This window comes from Echeneis naucrates, chromosome 3, assembly GCF_900963305.1.
Source record: "Echeneis naucrates chromosome 3, fEcheNa1.1, whole genome shotgun sequence".
NCBI lineage: Eukaryota > Metazoa > Chordata > Actinopteri > Carangiformes > Echeneidae > Echeneis > Echeneis naucrates.
The window spans coordinates 2,271,141-2,285,282 of NC_042513.1; the positions used below are offsets into that span (position 1 = coordinate 2,271,141).

A 14,142-nucleotide genomic window follows, 5' to 3' on the forward strand; every position below is an offset into this window, starting at 1 on the left:
CCAATGTAGTTACTGTAAGATAATGTAATATATTTAATCCATTTGAATTTCCTAATTCAGCATTGCAGAGTATGCAGATATCAGTTGCTACTGGCAATGCGGGATATATATCTAAATATATTCCTATTTAAATGCAGGGAAGGGAAAAACACATTTTCCTGAAAAGTGAAGGCACACAGATGTGCAAGCTCGCAGCCCACCACTGGAGTAGGAGGGAACTGGGCGGGTCCCAACGTTAGGATGGCCAAGACATCCAGCTTCCAATGCGCTGATGGCAACAGATAAGTAAAAAGTGAGGTCTTCGGACGCACGACAACACACCAAGTGAAGTGGAAAGCGGCTTCTGTTCTGCTCCTTATCCCATTTCGGACGCTGAGTTCAAGGCGATCCGGCCTCAGACTGACTGCTACGGGACTGAACCAAAAGGGAAGAAGAGCAGCGTTAAGAAGACTGTCTCGCTTCTGGCTTGCGCGTTAAGTGTGTCCACGTACTTTCTTCCCCTTGGCTCTTTATGTCAGTGAATTAGAATCCCACTTTGAAGTGCTTGTAGGCGAAAAGGTGGAAACCAATTATTTTTGTTTACCGTCTCGAAGACTACATTCAACTAATGACGGCAGAGGTCCAGCAGCCCCCAGCGCAGACTCCTGCCCAGAGCAGCCCGATGTCTGCTCCGGAGAAGTCGCACGGACAAACGGCGGTGATGGAAACCGCCTCCTCTACCACCAAAACCAAAAAGACAAACGCGGGGATTCGTCGACCAGAGAAACCCCCTTATTCATATATCGCTTTAATAGTCATGGCCATCCAGAGCTCTCCCACTAAGCGCCTGACTCTCAGTGAAATCTACCAGTTTCTGCAGAGCCGCTTCCCGTTTTTCAGGGGCTCCTACCAGGGATGGAAGAACTCCGTGCGTCACAACTTGTCTCTGAATGAGTGCTTCATCAAGCTGCCCAAGGGCCTCGGCCGGCCGGGGAAGGGCCACTACTGGACTATCGACCCGGCTAGTGAGTTTATGTTCGAGGAAGGTTCCTTCAGAAGGAGACCTCGGGGCTTTAGGCGTAAGTGTCAGGCGCTCAAGCCGATGTACAGCATGATGAACGGCCTGGGATTCAACCACATCCCAGAGTCCTACAACTTCCAGGGGAGCGGCGGGGGCCTGTCTTGTCCGCCCAACAGCTTGTCTCTGGAAAGTGGGATTGGGATGATGAATGGACACTTGGCAGGTAATATGGAGGGGATGGGTCTGTCCGGGCACTCCATGTCACACTTGTCGACCAACAGTGGACATTCCTACATGGGAAGTTGTACAGGATCCACTGGGAGTGACTATCCTCATCACGACAATTCCGCCTCCCCTCTGCTCACCAGCGGGGGAGTCATGGATCCTCACCCCGTCTACTCCAGCTCAGCCTCGGCCTGGGCTCCGGCTCCCACGGCCTCGCTGAATAACGGGGCTTCCTACATTAAGCAGCAGCCTCTCTCTCCCTGTAATCCGGGGGCCAACCCGCTGCAGCCCAGCCTGCCCACACACTCTCTAGACCAGCCGTATCTGCATCAGAACGGCCACAGTACCACAGATTTACAAGGTAAGATCAACGCAGTTACTTTCTGAACACTTAACTTAACACTTTTTAAAGGAAACTCGTGTGAGGGATTAAGGGGGAAAATGTGAAGCAGAGATATTTATTTCGCAATTATGACAAATAATTAAATTCGCCTTTGAGATTTCCTAATTGAATATTTCATATTTTATAAAAGGGTGGTTTATAGATACGCGAGATCTGTTACCAACAGCGAAAACAGTGAGCAGTCCCAGAGTTTTGCTGTCACTGAATCAAGTCTTATCTCGGCTGTAACAAAGGGAAGGCGAGTTCAAATTAAAACCATTAAAGAAACTGAAGCATCTAGAGGTAACAACTAATTTTCCCCCAAGAAAATTGCCATATATTCGTCGCTATCCTGCTCCAATTTAAATAGAACGTTTCAGTCCAAAAATAACTAAAAAAAACAACAACAACAACAACAACAAAACAAAACAAACAACAAAAAAAAAAAAAAACAGAAGTAAAAGTCAAGCATCAGGAGCAGCCCTTTGAGCCACCAGGCGTCAGTCGGGGTGGTTCAAAGCTGTGCCAGTCTCCGGGTAGGAGAATCAGGCGCGGTTTGGTCCGGTCTGCTTTGCCGGAGGCCCTCGATCCTTCGGGACTGGCGTGCGAGAGGGCCACTGTCAATTAGCCCTGCAGGCCGCCTCCCCACAGAACATCTTAATCATGCTTCAGAAATAGATTTCAAGTCTATGCGAAACAGACACACTTATTTAAGTCAGGCAGATGGCCGCCCCCCCTGAGCCTGGTTCTGCTCGAGGTTTCTGCCTCTTAAAGGAAGTTCTTCCTTGCCACTGTCACCAAGTGCTCGCTCATCGGGGGATCTGTTGGGTCTCTTTAAATAAATTTATAAAGAGTTTGGTCTAGACCTGCTCTCTGTGTAAAGTGCCTTGATGTAACTTTGTTATGATTTGGCGCTATACAAATAAATATGTTTTGATTTGATTATGAGACATTTTAAAGCTCAAATGGCCCGTTTATAAATCAAATGTAAATTTGATGTTAAAATACAACTAAAATAACCATGACAGCTCTTTAGATAGAGGCTATACTCTATTAATTTGATAGATTTGGAGTCTAGCATTAAACCAGGCCGCAACATTATTATGATGATGATAATATTATTATTGTTATTATTATTATACATTCTACTATTATAATTCTTTTTCATAGGCGCTGAGAGAATTTTGGTTGACACGAATTAAGCCTGACACTCAGGCTAAAGCTTAAAATATTAAATAAAAACAATTCTATTTTTTTTTTATTCTTTCTTTGACTTTCAACAACTATCTGAGCAACTAAAACGATACCTAATTTCCTCATTAAACCTGCCTGCGATGCTCCAGCTCCTGATGGTGTTGACCTCCTCTCTGTAGGTATTCCTCGGTACCATTCCCAGTCTCCCAGCATGTGTGACCGGAAGGAATTCGTCTTCTCGTTCAACGCCATGACATCCTCAGCGATGCACTCACCGAGCAGCGGCTCCTACTACCACCACCAACAGGTCTCCTACCAGGACATCAAGCCCTGCGTCATGTGATGCTTTCACGGACAATCCAGAGCCCGAGAAGACGGTGTTGACAGACTGGAGCCGAACTGAAGAGCGAACAAACGAGTAAATAACCACTGAGAGGCATGAAGCCCTGTATGTGTCCTGGAGACTTTCTCACTGCTTCAAGTAGACCGGACTACTTTTTTTCTGTACTGTTTCACACCACGACAAAGACATACGGAGACAGTCCCCACCCCCAGAAATAAATAATAACCACAAAGTAACCACACAATAATAATATATAATAATAAAAACTTTTTTTTCATGCCATCAACATCGACCAGCGGGGCAAGACTGGGCGTATATGAAACCCTGCTGCTGTTTGGTACTTAGTCCTGCAGAGCGGATGACTACCACTTCACACCTATGTTTATTCTTCATGTTAAAGTAAGCCAATGTTTAAAAAAAAAAAAAAAACAACAAAAAAAAAAGCACACTATTTTTCTTCATCTTTTTAATTTTTCTTTTCTTTGACAAATTAGACTGAGGCTTTATTTGGACGTGCATACCAGTGTTGAATTTGAAATGAACAACCATGGACATTACGCATATACCGTAGGTCCGTATATAGCCTACTGTGTAAAATGATGAAGGCACTTTTTGAATAGCCTATAAGCGCAATTTTTTATTTATTCTGTAGGCCTGCATATTTTAATTTCAGGCGAATTGGCCAAGGAGGTATATGCTTTATTGGCAATATTTGTCAGAATGCTTATTATTTGTTTTAAAATGAAAATTGAGGATATATTGTAAGCACTGTTATGTCGTTTGTGGTAGATAAATGTAGAATATTACTTTCAGCACTGTATACTTATGTATTATTAGGAAAATTAGCGAGGGTCCATCAGTGAGGGCTGATCTATATTACAAAAAATCATTTGTTGGACTGTTAAACCTAAATCCACAAAAACAAAACATATTTTGATTTTTTTCACACACATTTAATCTCTGGCATTGTTTTTCTTTTTTTTTTTCTTTTTTTTTTGGTTTGTTTTTTGTTGGGGGTACTGCAAACAAATATGTCACCACAACTTAAAATCTCTGTCAATTTCAAGACAGCCAAACCAGAATTAGCTGCATTTTAAGGCAGTGGGGCAAATTCCTTAGAACTGAGGAATAAAAAAAAAGAAAAAGTAACCCCACAATATTTACAATAATCCTGCAGGGTTTTTCATAAATGTATAAGTTTGTAATTAATAAATCTAAAAGGTGGGTAAACTGACTTCATCTGGGTCTGATCTACAACTTTGGCAAAACAAAAACCAAAAATGTAAACAGCATGGCACACGAGACAGCATCACGATTGGAGTACCCCTAAAAAACAAAAATTACTAGTCAGAGTGGTGTATTAATCTTTAGACCACGCTGAAGCGTCTAGCAGTTTAACCAATCAGTGCAGCAGGAGCAGGCCATGGCTGTTGGTTTAAATCTGATTTTCCACAAAACACTGATGAATTGATGTAGATTTAAAATAAATGGTTTGAAAAGTTCACTGCCACATGCCTTCTATGTGAAGAAAGTACAAAGTTATGGTAAACCTACAGCCATCCTATTGTTCGGATTTTTGTAGGCTTGTTTTCATCAAAAGTATTTGTCAAAACAATATATCCACATAATACCTTGGTGGTAGTGCAATAAATTGTGCTGATCTAAATCAATCCTTTACCGCCTCTAATGAGTAGCTCAGGGGTGAGGACATAGCAAATTTTGAAAATCTGCACAAAGTAGAGTTTTTAAACAAATGAAAATTTAAACGAACAATGTATACAGAGCAGAAGTGGGGAGTTTAATAGGTTTGAAAAAAAAAAAAAAAGCTATTCTGTGTCAACAAAATGTTTTACTTCTCAAACCTTAAACTCAACATGTAGCCTTCAACAATGGTGCATGTCTAAAATACATCTAAACAAATCAAATAATGAATAAGTGAACATTTTGGAAATACAACGTACTATTTTTCAAAAATATAATAAAAGGCATGAGCCAATTTTCCTAAATGCTATTAAAATGGTTGCTTATTGTTTGTTAATTATGCCAGTTGTAAAAATCATAGCTTTGCCATCCACATTAATGTAAACGTTTTTGAGGATCTGAATTCCTTTTCTTCAGAAAAGTGTATGGGGTTAAAAACAAACAAGCACACTCAGCGATGAAACACAGTATATAAGGACGTAGTACATTTTCTAAATGTCAGAATATTTCACTCAGATCCCACTGATGCACACTTCATTCAAATTAGAAAATGAGCTAAGCTGGCCTTGTTCATTTTATTTTGTAAATTCATGTGGTTGTGTGGAGATATGCTGTATGCCTTTGCATTAGGGTGTTACATACTGTGTTTTGTTATTGGTATAGCTTTCCACCCTCGAAACATTGACCACTGACTGAACTCCAGGAAAATTAGCAAATGGGTTGTATGCTCAACAGCAGTGGAACAGCACATTGACAAACTGATGACATTCACTAAGGTTCAGCACGATTGCAGGGTTGAGAGAGAGAGAGCGAGCAAGATGGGGCTCCAACAGCTGTTCCCTTGCCAGGCCTGGTTGACAGCTCCATAAAAAGCCTGAGGCTTGCTCTGTGCAGACAGACATGCTGCGTGTTTGTGTCTCAACACAATCAAATTAAACTCGGAGAAATCAGGGCACATCTCTGGCATTACAAATAGAGAAAAGCAACCCATTATCAGGTAATGTCCATGCAGACAGGTGTAAGATGCAAGTTATTGGCCGTTGGAAAACTGGTTTCCATGTGTGATAATCTTAACATTTCAAAATTAACATGCTGCTGCCTTAAAACCAACATCACTAATGCAAAAAGAGCTGCACTCAAAGCCAAGTGTCATTAAGAAAGCATCAACCTCTTGATGTTTGCTTAAAGTTGATTCTTTTACAGTTATTCAAAGCTTAGGAGTTGACTTTTAATGAGGCTTTCATGGCTGAAAGGTTTATCAAAATTACACAATTGGTCTGGTGATTTGAAAGTTCAAAATATGATTTTAAATCACTGTCTCATTAGAGCAATGGTCTGTGTTCAGGATTTTTTACTTTCCAACTTTCCCGTCAGGTCTCCAAAAGTACACTGATTCCACAAGCCTCAAAACCAAATAAGATAATGCTCGTTGTTTAAATAATACAAAGAGGATTGAGACAAACACTGTCAAACACTTCAGCAGAGAAGGATGTCTTACAAACAGATGTGTCAAGATTAACAATCAGCCATCTCCTAATCATTAAATGTTGATGCTGGCTTACTGATCTAACCAGAAATGCCATAAACAAATCATTTTATCTGTAAAGGTAGAAATAGATTGAAGTCATGCACAATGTCTACTTCCAAAGCTTGCAAAAAAATAATATTGCAGAGAACTGCTTCAACAAGGCAATAAACCTTCAAATTTGTGAAATAAAATAATACATAATAGATGCTTGCACTCTGCATAATGATAGATTATTTTATTTATTTATTTTTTTTTTTTAGATAGTACCCAAGTTCCCGGGTAAAGCTTTTCAAGCTCATTTTAACTTCATCAGAATTAAATTCTAACAATTTGAATGTATTTTTACATTTTTAAATTAGGTTGAAGCTGCAGACTGAATATATTGAGGATTGATTGTAGTTTTTGTCAAAAAGCCCACAATATTACAGATAGTTTGAGGGTTGAAAAGAATTTGAAGAAGTGGTGAAAAGATGGAAAATCTTTCTGAATATGGGTAGATAAATGTTAAGTTAGAATAAACTTCCATTTTATTTCTATGCTTCAGGGGCCAGCAACTATCCCAGCTGGATAAACTGTGCAAAGGTATGTGTTGGTGCTACCTGCAACAAAAACTAGTGAATTTTTTCTTTGGTCCAAAGTCTCAGTTTGAGCAGAGAAGTAGGACATGACCTTGGGAAAAGTAAGATTTTTTTTTAATCATAAAGAATAAGCTGTATGAATCATCTTTGGATTTAAAGAGGAAAAAATATATAGTTGTTTATTTTTACTAAAAAAAACCCTGCTTCAATGGACAAAGGATTTTGAGATACATGCACCAGATGGTGTATGCGAATAGAACAAGGCACATCGGTGTATTGGCATAATTTAGTTTCATGAACAAAATGCTTTTTGTAGTGAAATGCTCTGCGATGCTCTGATTCAGCAGTGATACTTTACGGTATTGCTGCTGCTTATTGACAACAGCATATATAATGTTAATTAGCATTCACACTCTACTACCCTATATTATTGATGTTTTCTTATTATAAGCCCAGAAATAGGAACCAAAATAACAACTAGACTGCTTAAGGCATTTAGGGTTGCTGTACTGTTGCCTAATTCTAGAGCTAGTCAGTCTTTTCAGCGCCTTAGTATCTGATCATGCCGTTTTAGATGTTGGAGCTGCTGATGCTCTCAGTCTCTTGTTGGACTGTCCAGACCTCTTGCCCCCCCGTTGGCTCTTGGCCAGCTCGGCTAGCAGATTATGACCATTCAGACTGAGACCCTGCAGAGCCTTCAGGGCCTTTTCTGCACCCTGAGGGTCGCTATAGTCAAGGAAGGCCCTGTGTTGAGCTCCCTGCCAGGTAAGCCTCACTGGAGCCACCTCCCTCTCCCTGAGGGCAGTTTTCAGCTCACTAACACGCAGCCCAGCAGGGATCCCCCCGAGGTATACAGTGGTCACAGTTGGAGGAAGCTTACGCTGAGACATGACTTCACTTTCCTGTTCATCTGGGCCCTTCTCCTTCAAGTTGCCTCCACTTCTTCCCTTTCCTTTCTCACTGATTTCTCCCTCTCCACCCCCCCTGCCATCTCCTCTGCTTTCTTTTCTCACTCTAGCTGGGCGCAGTCTGGCTTTCTGTTCTCTCTCTGGTCTTTTCTCCTGTTTGCAGTCTTGTGGGGATACTCTCTCAGCATCCTGCTGTGTACTCTGCCTCGGTGTCTGTTTGTCTTGCTGTTTGGGCAGACCAGGTTGTGCTGCCCCAGGCTGCACACCCAGTGTGACATCCTTTCCAAGCTGTTCCTCCAAAGCACGCAACTTCTTCAGGATTGGGATCTTTTCCAGTTTTTCTGTGTCCAGCTAAATACACATAACATGACAGGCTCAGTTAGACTGAAAAGGAAGGGGTGTCACAAATAAACAAATGACACTGGTGAGGGCCAAGACAGCATATCTACAGATGAGTAGAATTAATACCAAAAGGAAAGCTGAATAAATGGTATTATTCCAACCTGCACAGCCCATGCTATACTAATAAATGTCTTCATAGCAACAATGCATCTCATTTCCCAAGCAGTTAAAAATAAAGACTTCTCTTGATTTGTTGGGTCTTCAAGTGCCTTGGCAGCCTTTGATGCTGAGTAGTCCTGTAAAGGATATACGGAGCTATTGTTTTTACAGTGGCCTGTTTGACCTGTCGTTCCCCTGCCCCTACAGAGCCAAGCTGGCTGGGCAGAGGAGCCTTTGATGATCAGACATGGCCTTCCTGTCTGTGAGGTAACTGGGTCCTGTTTACTTACATGCGTGTGTGAAGGAAACCCAAAGGCTACACACAAACGCCACATGATAAAAATAATATCCCTCACGTCTAATTAAAGACAAATTATCAGGTGGAAAAACCACATGATATCTCAGCCAGTACCAGTAAATCAGACACAGTTTAAGATCCAGACTCATTTATGTGACACATGATGAAGTATGATTTAAAATGTACAGTTGTTTCTTTTGTTTTGATGGCTTTTGTAATTTTTTTAGAACTACTGACCATAAAAGTGAAAGTTGACATGAATTCATACAGAGAAATTAAATACACACAGACACAGATTGAACATGGGAGTCCTGTAATGAGATGTAATGTCTTTATAAGCCCATTAGAGGGCAGTATCTCTACAGAAATGAGCCAACGATTTAGGAAATAGCATTTCTGTACAAGCCCTCTTTATACATTCACCAATCTCATAAATGGGTCATGAAGATGTGTATTTCTTAATTAGACTAAAAGGTTAATGAAACTATAAACTGGTTGAAAAATACTGCTTTTGTTTGACTCTACATCTTTTTAATCATTATAATATATGACATCATAGTGAATGTTATATTGTGTTAAAAATAACCCAAATGCATTTGCACAGTGTTCCACAAAAGCAATGTTTAAATAAGATTCCAGTTTAATGCAAACCTGAGCACATAGATTTAGGAGGGTATTTATGGATGGACAATAATATTATAATATTATGAGTAGCAAATAAATTATTCCTTTCACTCATCTGCCATGTGAGTGTGACAGTAACTCAGCATGATGCCAGAACTCTGAAACTAGAGCAGCTAAATCAAATTTAGCTGTTTTTCATTTTTCATTAATTCATTATTGTGTTATTTTCCAATCCCTTATTTTCCAGCAGTCTGTTTCTGCCTGACGGTGGACTACTGTGCTCCTTTTTATATGTATAGCAAACACTTATTCAGTATGTTATACATCCTTAAAAAACCATTTTAAACCATTTTAATTTTAAAACCATTTAGATCAAATTAAAATTTTTGTGACTGATCACCATTTTAAGAACACTATATATGACATATATATATATATATATATATATATATATATATATATATTAGTGAAATCTGATAAACCTTACAATTTTTCCACTTTGTTCACTCAATTGTTTGTTATTTTTGGGGGCATTTCATGCCTTTATTGAATCAATCATGAAGTAAAATAAAGGGAGCAGGAAATGGAAACCAACATGTTTGGATCATGTTGCATTCACGGCAACTTAGTTTTTTAGTCACATTTATGCCTTTTTAAATCAATGTCACTGTGTTTGAGTTAACTGTAGCACGAACACTGCAAATGCAGAATATTTAAACTTACCTTGGTCCAGATGATTCCCTGTGGCTTGGGTAGCAGGCAATTGGTTTTCATAACTCTGGTGGGTGTGAGGATGTAGTCCACAGTCAGGTCATGATGTTCTATTAGCTCCTCTGGAATATCCACCACCTGAAAGCAAAAATAAATTAGCCAAAAAACAAGAACTTCATATCTTCCAGAAATGTTTAAACAATTGTGAAAGGGAAAGGGAAATACTAATTCAAATCCTAGTTTCTTTTGCAACTTACACAAATCTGTGAAAGTAGAAGGTTTTTTTTTTTTTTAAACATTTTTATAGCTATAATGTCTGTCAGGCTTTCAAATGTTAGTTTTAGTCAAATTTCAGATATCATAACCTTAATAAAACAATAAGTCATGATTGACAACAGAAAAAACAAATAGTGAAACAGTTAATTTGTTCATTTAGTAGAATCTAATCATACCAACCTGGCAGTCATGGACAATAGTGATCACCACCGTGGACTCGCTCACAGCACCCATTGAAGCCATCATGCCATACTCCATGTCAGCATAGCCCTCTCCTTTCCCGATCCGAAAACCTACAGGAGGAAGCAGAAGTTTTGGAAATATTTCAAAAGCAAGTAAGAAGGACATTTTTTTATTTAAAAACAGTGTAGAATTATTGCACACCAGTTTAAATGCTCACAACAACTGCAGGAATGGTCTCAATTTATTAAATCCAACTTAATCATACATTACCTGGTGGCAATATGGATGAACCCTGCGCAACAAACTTTATGAGAACCATGCAGCATTGTACACGACAGTGGTTCGCAAACTTCTTCTGCTGGCCCCCCTTTGGTTGATGACCCCCCCCCCCATACACAGACACTTCCGATTGGCGCAGCCAATAAATTAACGGCTTAGCTCACAACGAACGAACTAAACTTTTAACTAAATCTGCGTTTCCTTTCAATCCATTAACTTCTAAATATTAAGTTCCTTTAGGGAATATGAATGCCATCCCTTCATCCAATTGGGAAACCACTGGGCTAAGAGATGCATGTGTTGTGGGAAATATGTCAGATTCACAGCAGCACTGTACCAATTATCTCAGGAATTTTGAAAATGAGGATCAAAATGGATTGTGAATTATGGGACAATGTACATGGAGGGGAGAAGATCAGGAGGGATCTGATCATGCACCTCTGTCCTGTTATCTTTCTGTTCGAAATCAAACGTCCCAGACAGGCTGCCTCAATAATCAGAACTTTCTTTCATAAGACCGTTCCCCTGAGTCAACTGTGAATTTCCGCACTGCAATAAACTTTTTAATATAAAATATTTAAGATAGAATAATTGTGTAGTAAATTATAAATCTTGGGTTATTTTCAAATTTCTCTGCACGTATTGTTGCATATTGGAACAGTAATCAGTAATTCCTAAACTGAAATAAATCAGTATAGTTAAAGAACCCACAACTATTAATCACCATAAAGTTTCACATATGACAAGATAAATTGGCATACAGTCCCAATTTAAAGTGTGTCCAAAACATTAGAAGTGCAAATTGGCAATATGTTTATACTCTAAGCATTTGAATAAAATACACTGAGGTGGTGAATTGTTGGTGGAAATGCAAACTGACAGTCACCTTTCTCCGACACTGCCACTGAGCCGACCACCACCAGGTCTACCTTCACCTTTGCATCCAGGCCAACCGGCACACTGAATTCTTTCACACCCTGACGGACAGGAGAGGACAGAAGACAGGCAGGTAAATTAATATAAAGATTCATGTTAAATCTGTTTTTGAGTCATAAGGAACTGCTGACTTTAAATAGAAATATGTTAATTGACCATCCTCCCACCTGAGAAGAAGAGCATATGCGTAACTGTTCTTTGCTGGCTCCCTGGGGAGGAACAATCTTATTGAAAAGACCAGTTCGAAGACGAGGAGTTGGGACCAGTAAGGTTTTCTGTGCCTGCAAAGATCAAAGAATTATACAGAAGATGTTTGTAATTATTTAACATGATTGCCGATACTATTTGATTGGGGAAAAATTTTTGTCAGAGTTAGAGAAAACAATCGAGTACTTTCAGTACAGTAGATATGAAGAATGTGCCTGATAAGTAACTGCACACATGTTTCAGTGAAACACACTTTATAACAGTTTAAAATTTCGACCCTGGTATGTTGGATGGAAATGTAAATGGATAAGACAGAGTAAAGAAATTATTTCAGTACAGCCTCAGGCATAGTAGTTCTTTGTCCTTCTTTCCTAAGTGCAGTGCTACCTGGAGCACTCCAAGCCGGGCACCCTCCAAAGGTTTGTCAGGATCGACCTTCACCTCAGCTGTCTGGGTGAACACTTGCAGCTCACACACCTTGGCACAGGCTGTGAAAGCACCCTATTTGAAAGGAGAGGAGGGCACATAGACAGAAGATATTTTCTCTTTTCTCTCATTAACTTACTTCCACAGTGAGAAAGCGTGCCTGCTGCTGAGGTCTGTCTGGGTTTACTTTGACTGTCTGGCTGGACTTGAACTCCTGCAGGTCTGCAAGCCTGTTACATGCCTGATTTGCACCCTGGCCATTAGGTGCACAGTAAAAGGGATATTTAGATGCACTGACAGGACAGCCATTAAACAGTTACATCCTGTTTCATTAATGTAACTATTATCTAGTTATTTTACATTTTTTTTACAGTTTCAGAGGACATGAAATGTAGTTTTTAAAATCTGTCAGGTGGAAGAAACGTATCAACCATCTGATCTCATTCGTTTATTATTTCCTTAACATGTACTTGGTAATGAACAAATGTCCACAATATGCTTCACTATAAAAATCCTTAACCTATTACTATTCTATAAATCTGCATTTCTTGTATGGAGCCGTGTCAAATGTCTCTTTAATCATATTTTTATACTGTAATACACACAGCATTAGTAAGAGCTTTCAACAACGCTAACTTTAGCTCCACGTCGAGATACACATGATTTTAGTTGCCAATTTGAAACTTAAGCCCTTCCTCGGATAAATTGGTTCAACTTACCTTGAAATTTGGGATTCTGTTATGAACGGGCCTTGGGAAATTGGCCAGATTATTTTCTTCGATATAGTCCCAAACTTTCTGACGAATATCCCATTTGGACGCTCCTGGAGGTGATAAAAACCGAAGCAACGTTATTAGCTAAATGTTACCGACGTCTGCACACCTACGAAACATGCTGCCATGTTTTCACGACAAAACAGAAAACTCGAGCGATCAAACTTACCGGGATTGATCTTTATATCAGGTCCCATTGTGCTGTCTCTAAATACAAGCTCACTAAGTCTATTCTTCAGCACTTGACGATATTAAGTTACACACGTGAGCTCCGTAACACAATACTGTATAACAACTGCTTGTCATGTTTATCATTTCTACGGCGGCTCAGAGCGGCCAGTTTTAACAAAACACGAAGGCGCCAGTGGCACAAAGTGATAATTACGAAAAAACCTGTAAAAATCCGCGAATTTAAAAGAAAACCTCGTAGAACTTTACATTGACTAACTCATTAATTATATATCTGTGCTAAAAAGATTATTTTTGCGGATCAGCCTGATAGAGTCGGCACAAAAGCGAAGAAATGTTTTGGTGTTTTGCGAAGGAAAAATAACATAGTCGCATGACTTCAACGTCACAATTTCTAATCCTCCAATTTAGACTTTGAACAGTTGATTTAAAGGGATTATACACTGTCTGAAAAAAGGAGTCCGAGTGTATTGAAGTCTATGGGAATTTGGCCTTTCGTCTTCTTCGGGTTGATTTATTTACTCGGATAACTGTTTCTTCACAAGTTCATCGGCTCGATCTCTGGATTAAAATTTTCTTCGTACGAATGTGATCTTTTTAAAATTATGGTCCCAATTACAGCAAATGCCTCTTAAGGAAGATTATGCAGTTGATCGTCGCTATGGCAATGGGACTAAAATCAGGCCAGGGCAGAGCTACCTTCTCCCCTGGTAGCTCACAAGTCAGTGGGTGTTTTTGTTTTTGTTTTTGTTTTTTTACTAGAATGGCGTTTGAATTTCAGTTTATTTTATCCACTGTTTTTTGTGGCAGTCTCCAGTGATGTAAATGCTTCACGATGAACCTACTTGGTTCAGTAGTTTGTGGTTTCTGGTGGTGCATG

At 39.6% G+C, this 14,142-nt stretch overlaps 2 protein-coding genes across 4 annotated transcripts; one reads left to right on the top strand and one right to left on the bottom strand.

Moving 5' to 3' along the window:
- Positions 1–292: 292 nt before the first annotated feature.
- Positions 293–4,969, top strand: foxf1 (forkhead box F1). Its single transcript, XM_029497855.1, has 2 exons — positions 293–1,586; positions 2,981–4,969. The coding sequence occupies exons 1-2, from the start codon at positions 608–610 to the stop codon at positions 3,142–3,144; spliced, it is 1,143 nt and encodes a 380-aa protein (XP_029353715.1). The 5' UTR covers positions 293–607; the 3' UTR covers positions 3,145–4,969.
- On the bottom strand, positions 3,698–13,379 carry mthfsd (methenyltetrahydrofolate synthetase domain containing). Of its 3 annotated transcripts, none has more exons than XM_029497852.1 (8): positions 13,243–13,379; positions 13,020–13,123; positions 12,262–12,375; positions 11,835–11,948; positions 11,618–11,708; positions 10,450–10,562; positions 10,006–10,131; positions 3,698–8,210 (listed from the first exon to the last, which is right to left on the bottom strand). In XM_029497852.1, exons 1-8 carry the CDS (start codon positions 13,268–13,270, stop codon positions 7,512–7,514), a joined length of 1,389 nt encoding a protein of 462 aa, XP_029353712.1. In that variant the 5' UTR covers positions 13,271–13,379; the 3' UTR covers positions 3,698–7,511. The 3 variants fall into 3 exon arrangements, with proteins under 3 accessions (XP_029353712.1, XP_029353713.1, XP_029353714.1); XM_029497853.1 differs by lacking the exon at positions 12,262–12,375 and adding an exon at positions 12,440–12,553; XM_029497854.1 differs by lacking the exon at positions 12,262–12,375.
- Positions 13,380–14,142: the final 763 nt, after the last annotated feature.

Excerpts from the sequence above, each read along its gene's own strand:
- foxf1 (XM_029497855.1), top strand. The coding sequence starts at position 608 with ATGACGGCAGAGGTCCAGCAGCCCCCAGCGCAGACTCCTGCCCAGAGC. Across the intron at positions 1,587-2,980 it reads CAGTACCACAGATTTACAAG|GTATTCCTCGGTACCATTCC; the intron begins GTAAGATCAACG and ends TCCTCTCTGTAG.
- mthfsd (XM_029497852.1), bottom strand. The coding sequence starts at position 13,270 with ATGGGACCTGATATAAAGATCAATCCCG. Across the intron at positions 11,709-11,834 it reads GCATATGCTCTTCTTCTCAG|GGTGTGAAAGAATTCAGTGT; the intron begins GTGGGAGGATGG and ends CCTGTCCGTCAG. Across the intron at positions 10,563-11,617 it reads AGTGGCAGTGTCGGAGAAAG|GTTTTCGGATCGGGAAAGGA; the intron begins GTGACTGTCAGT and ends TTCCTCCTGTAG.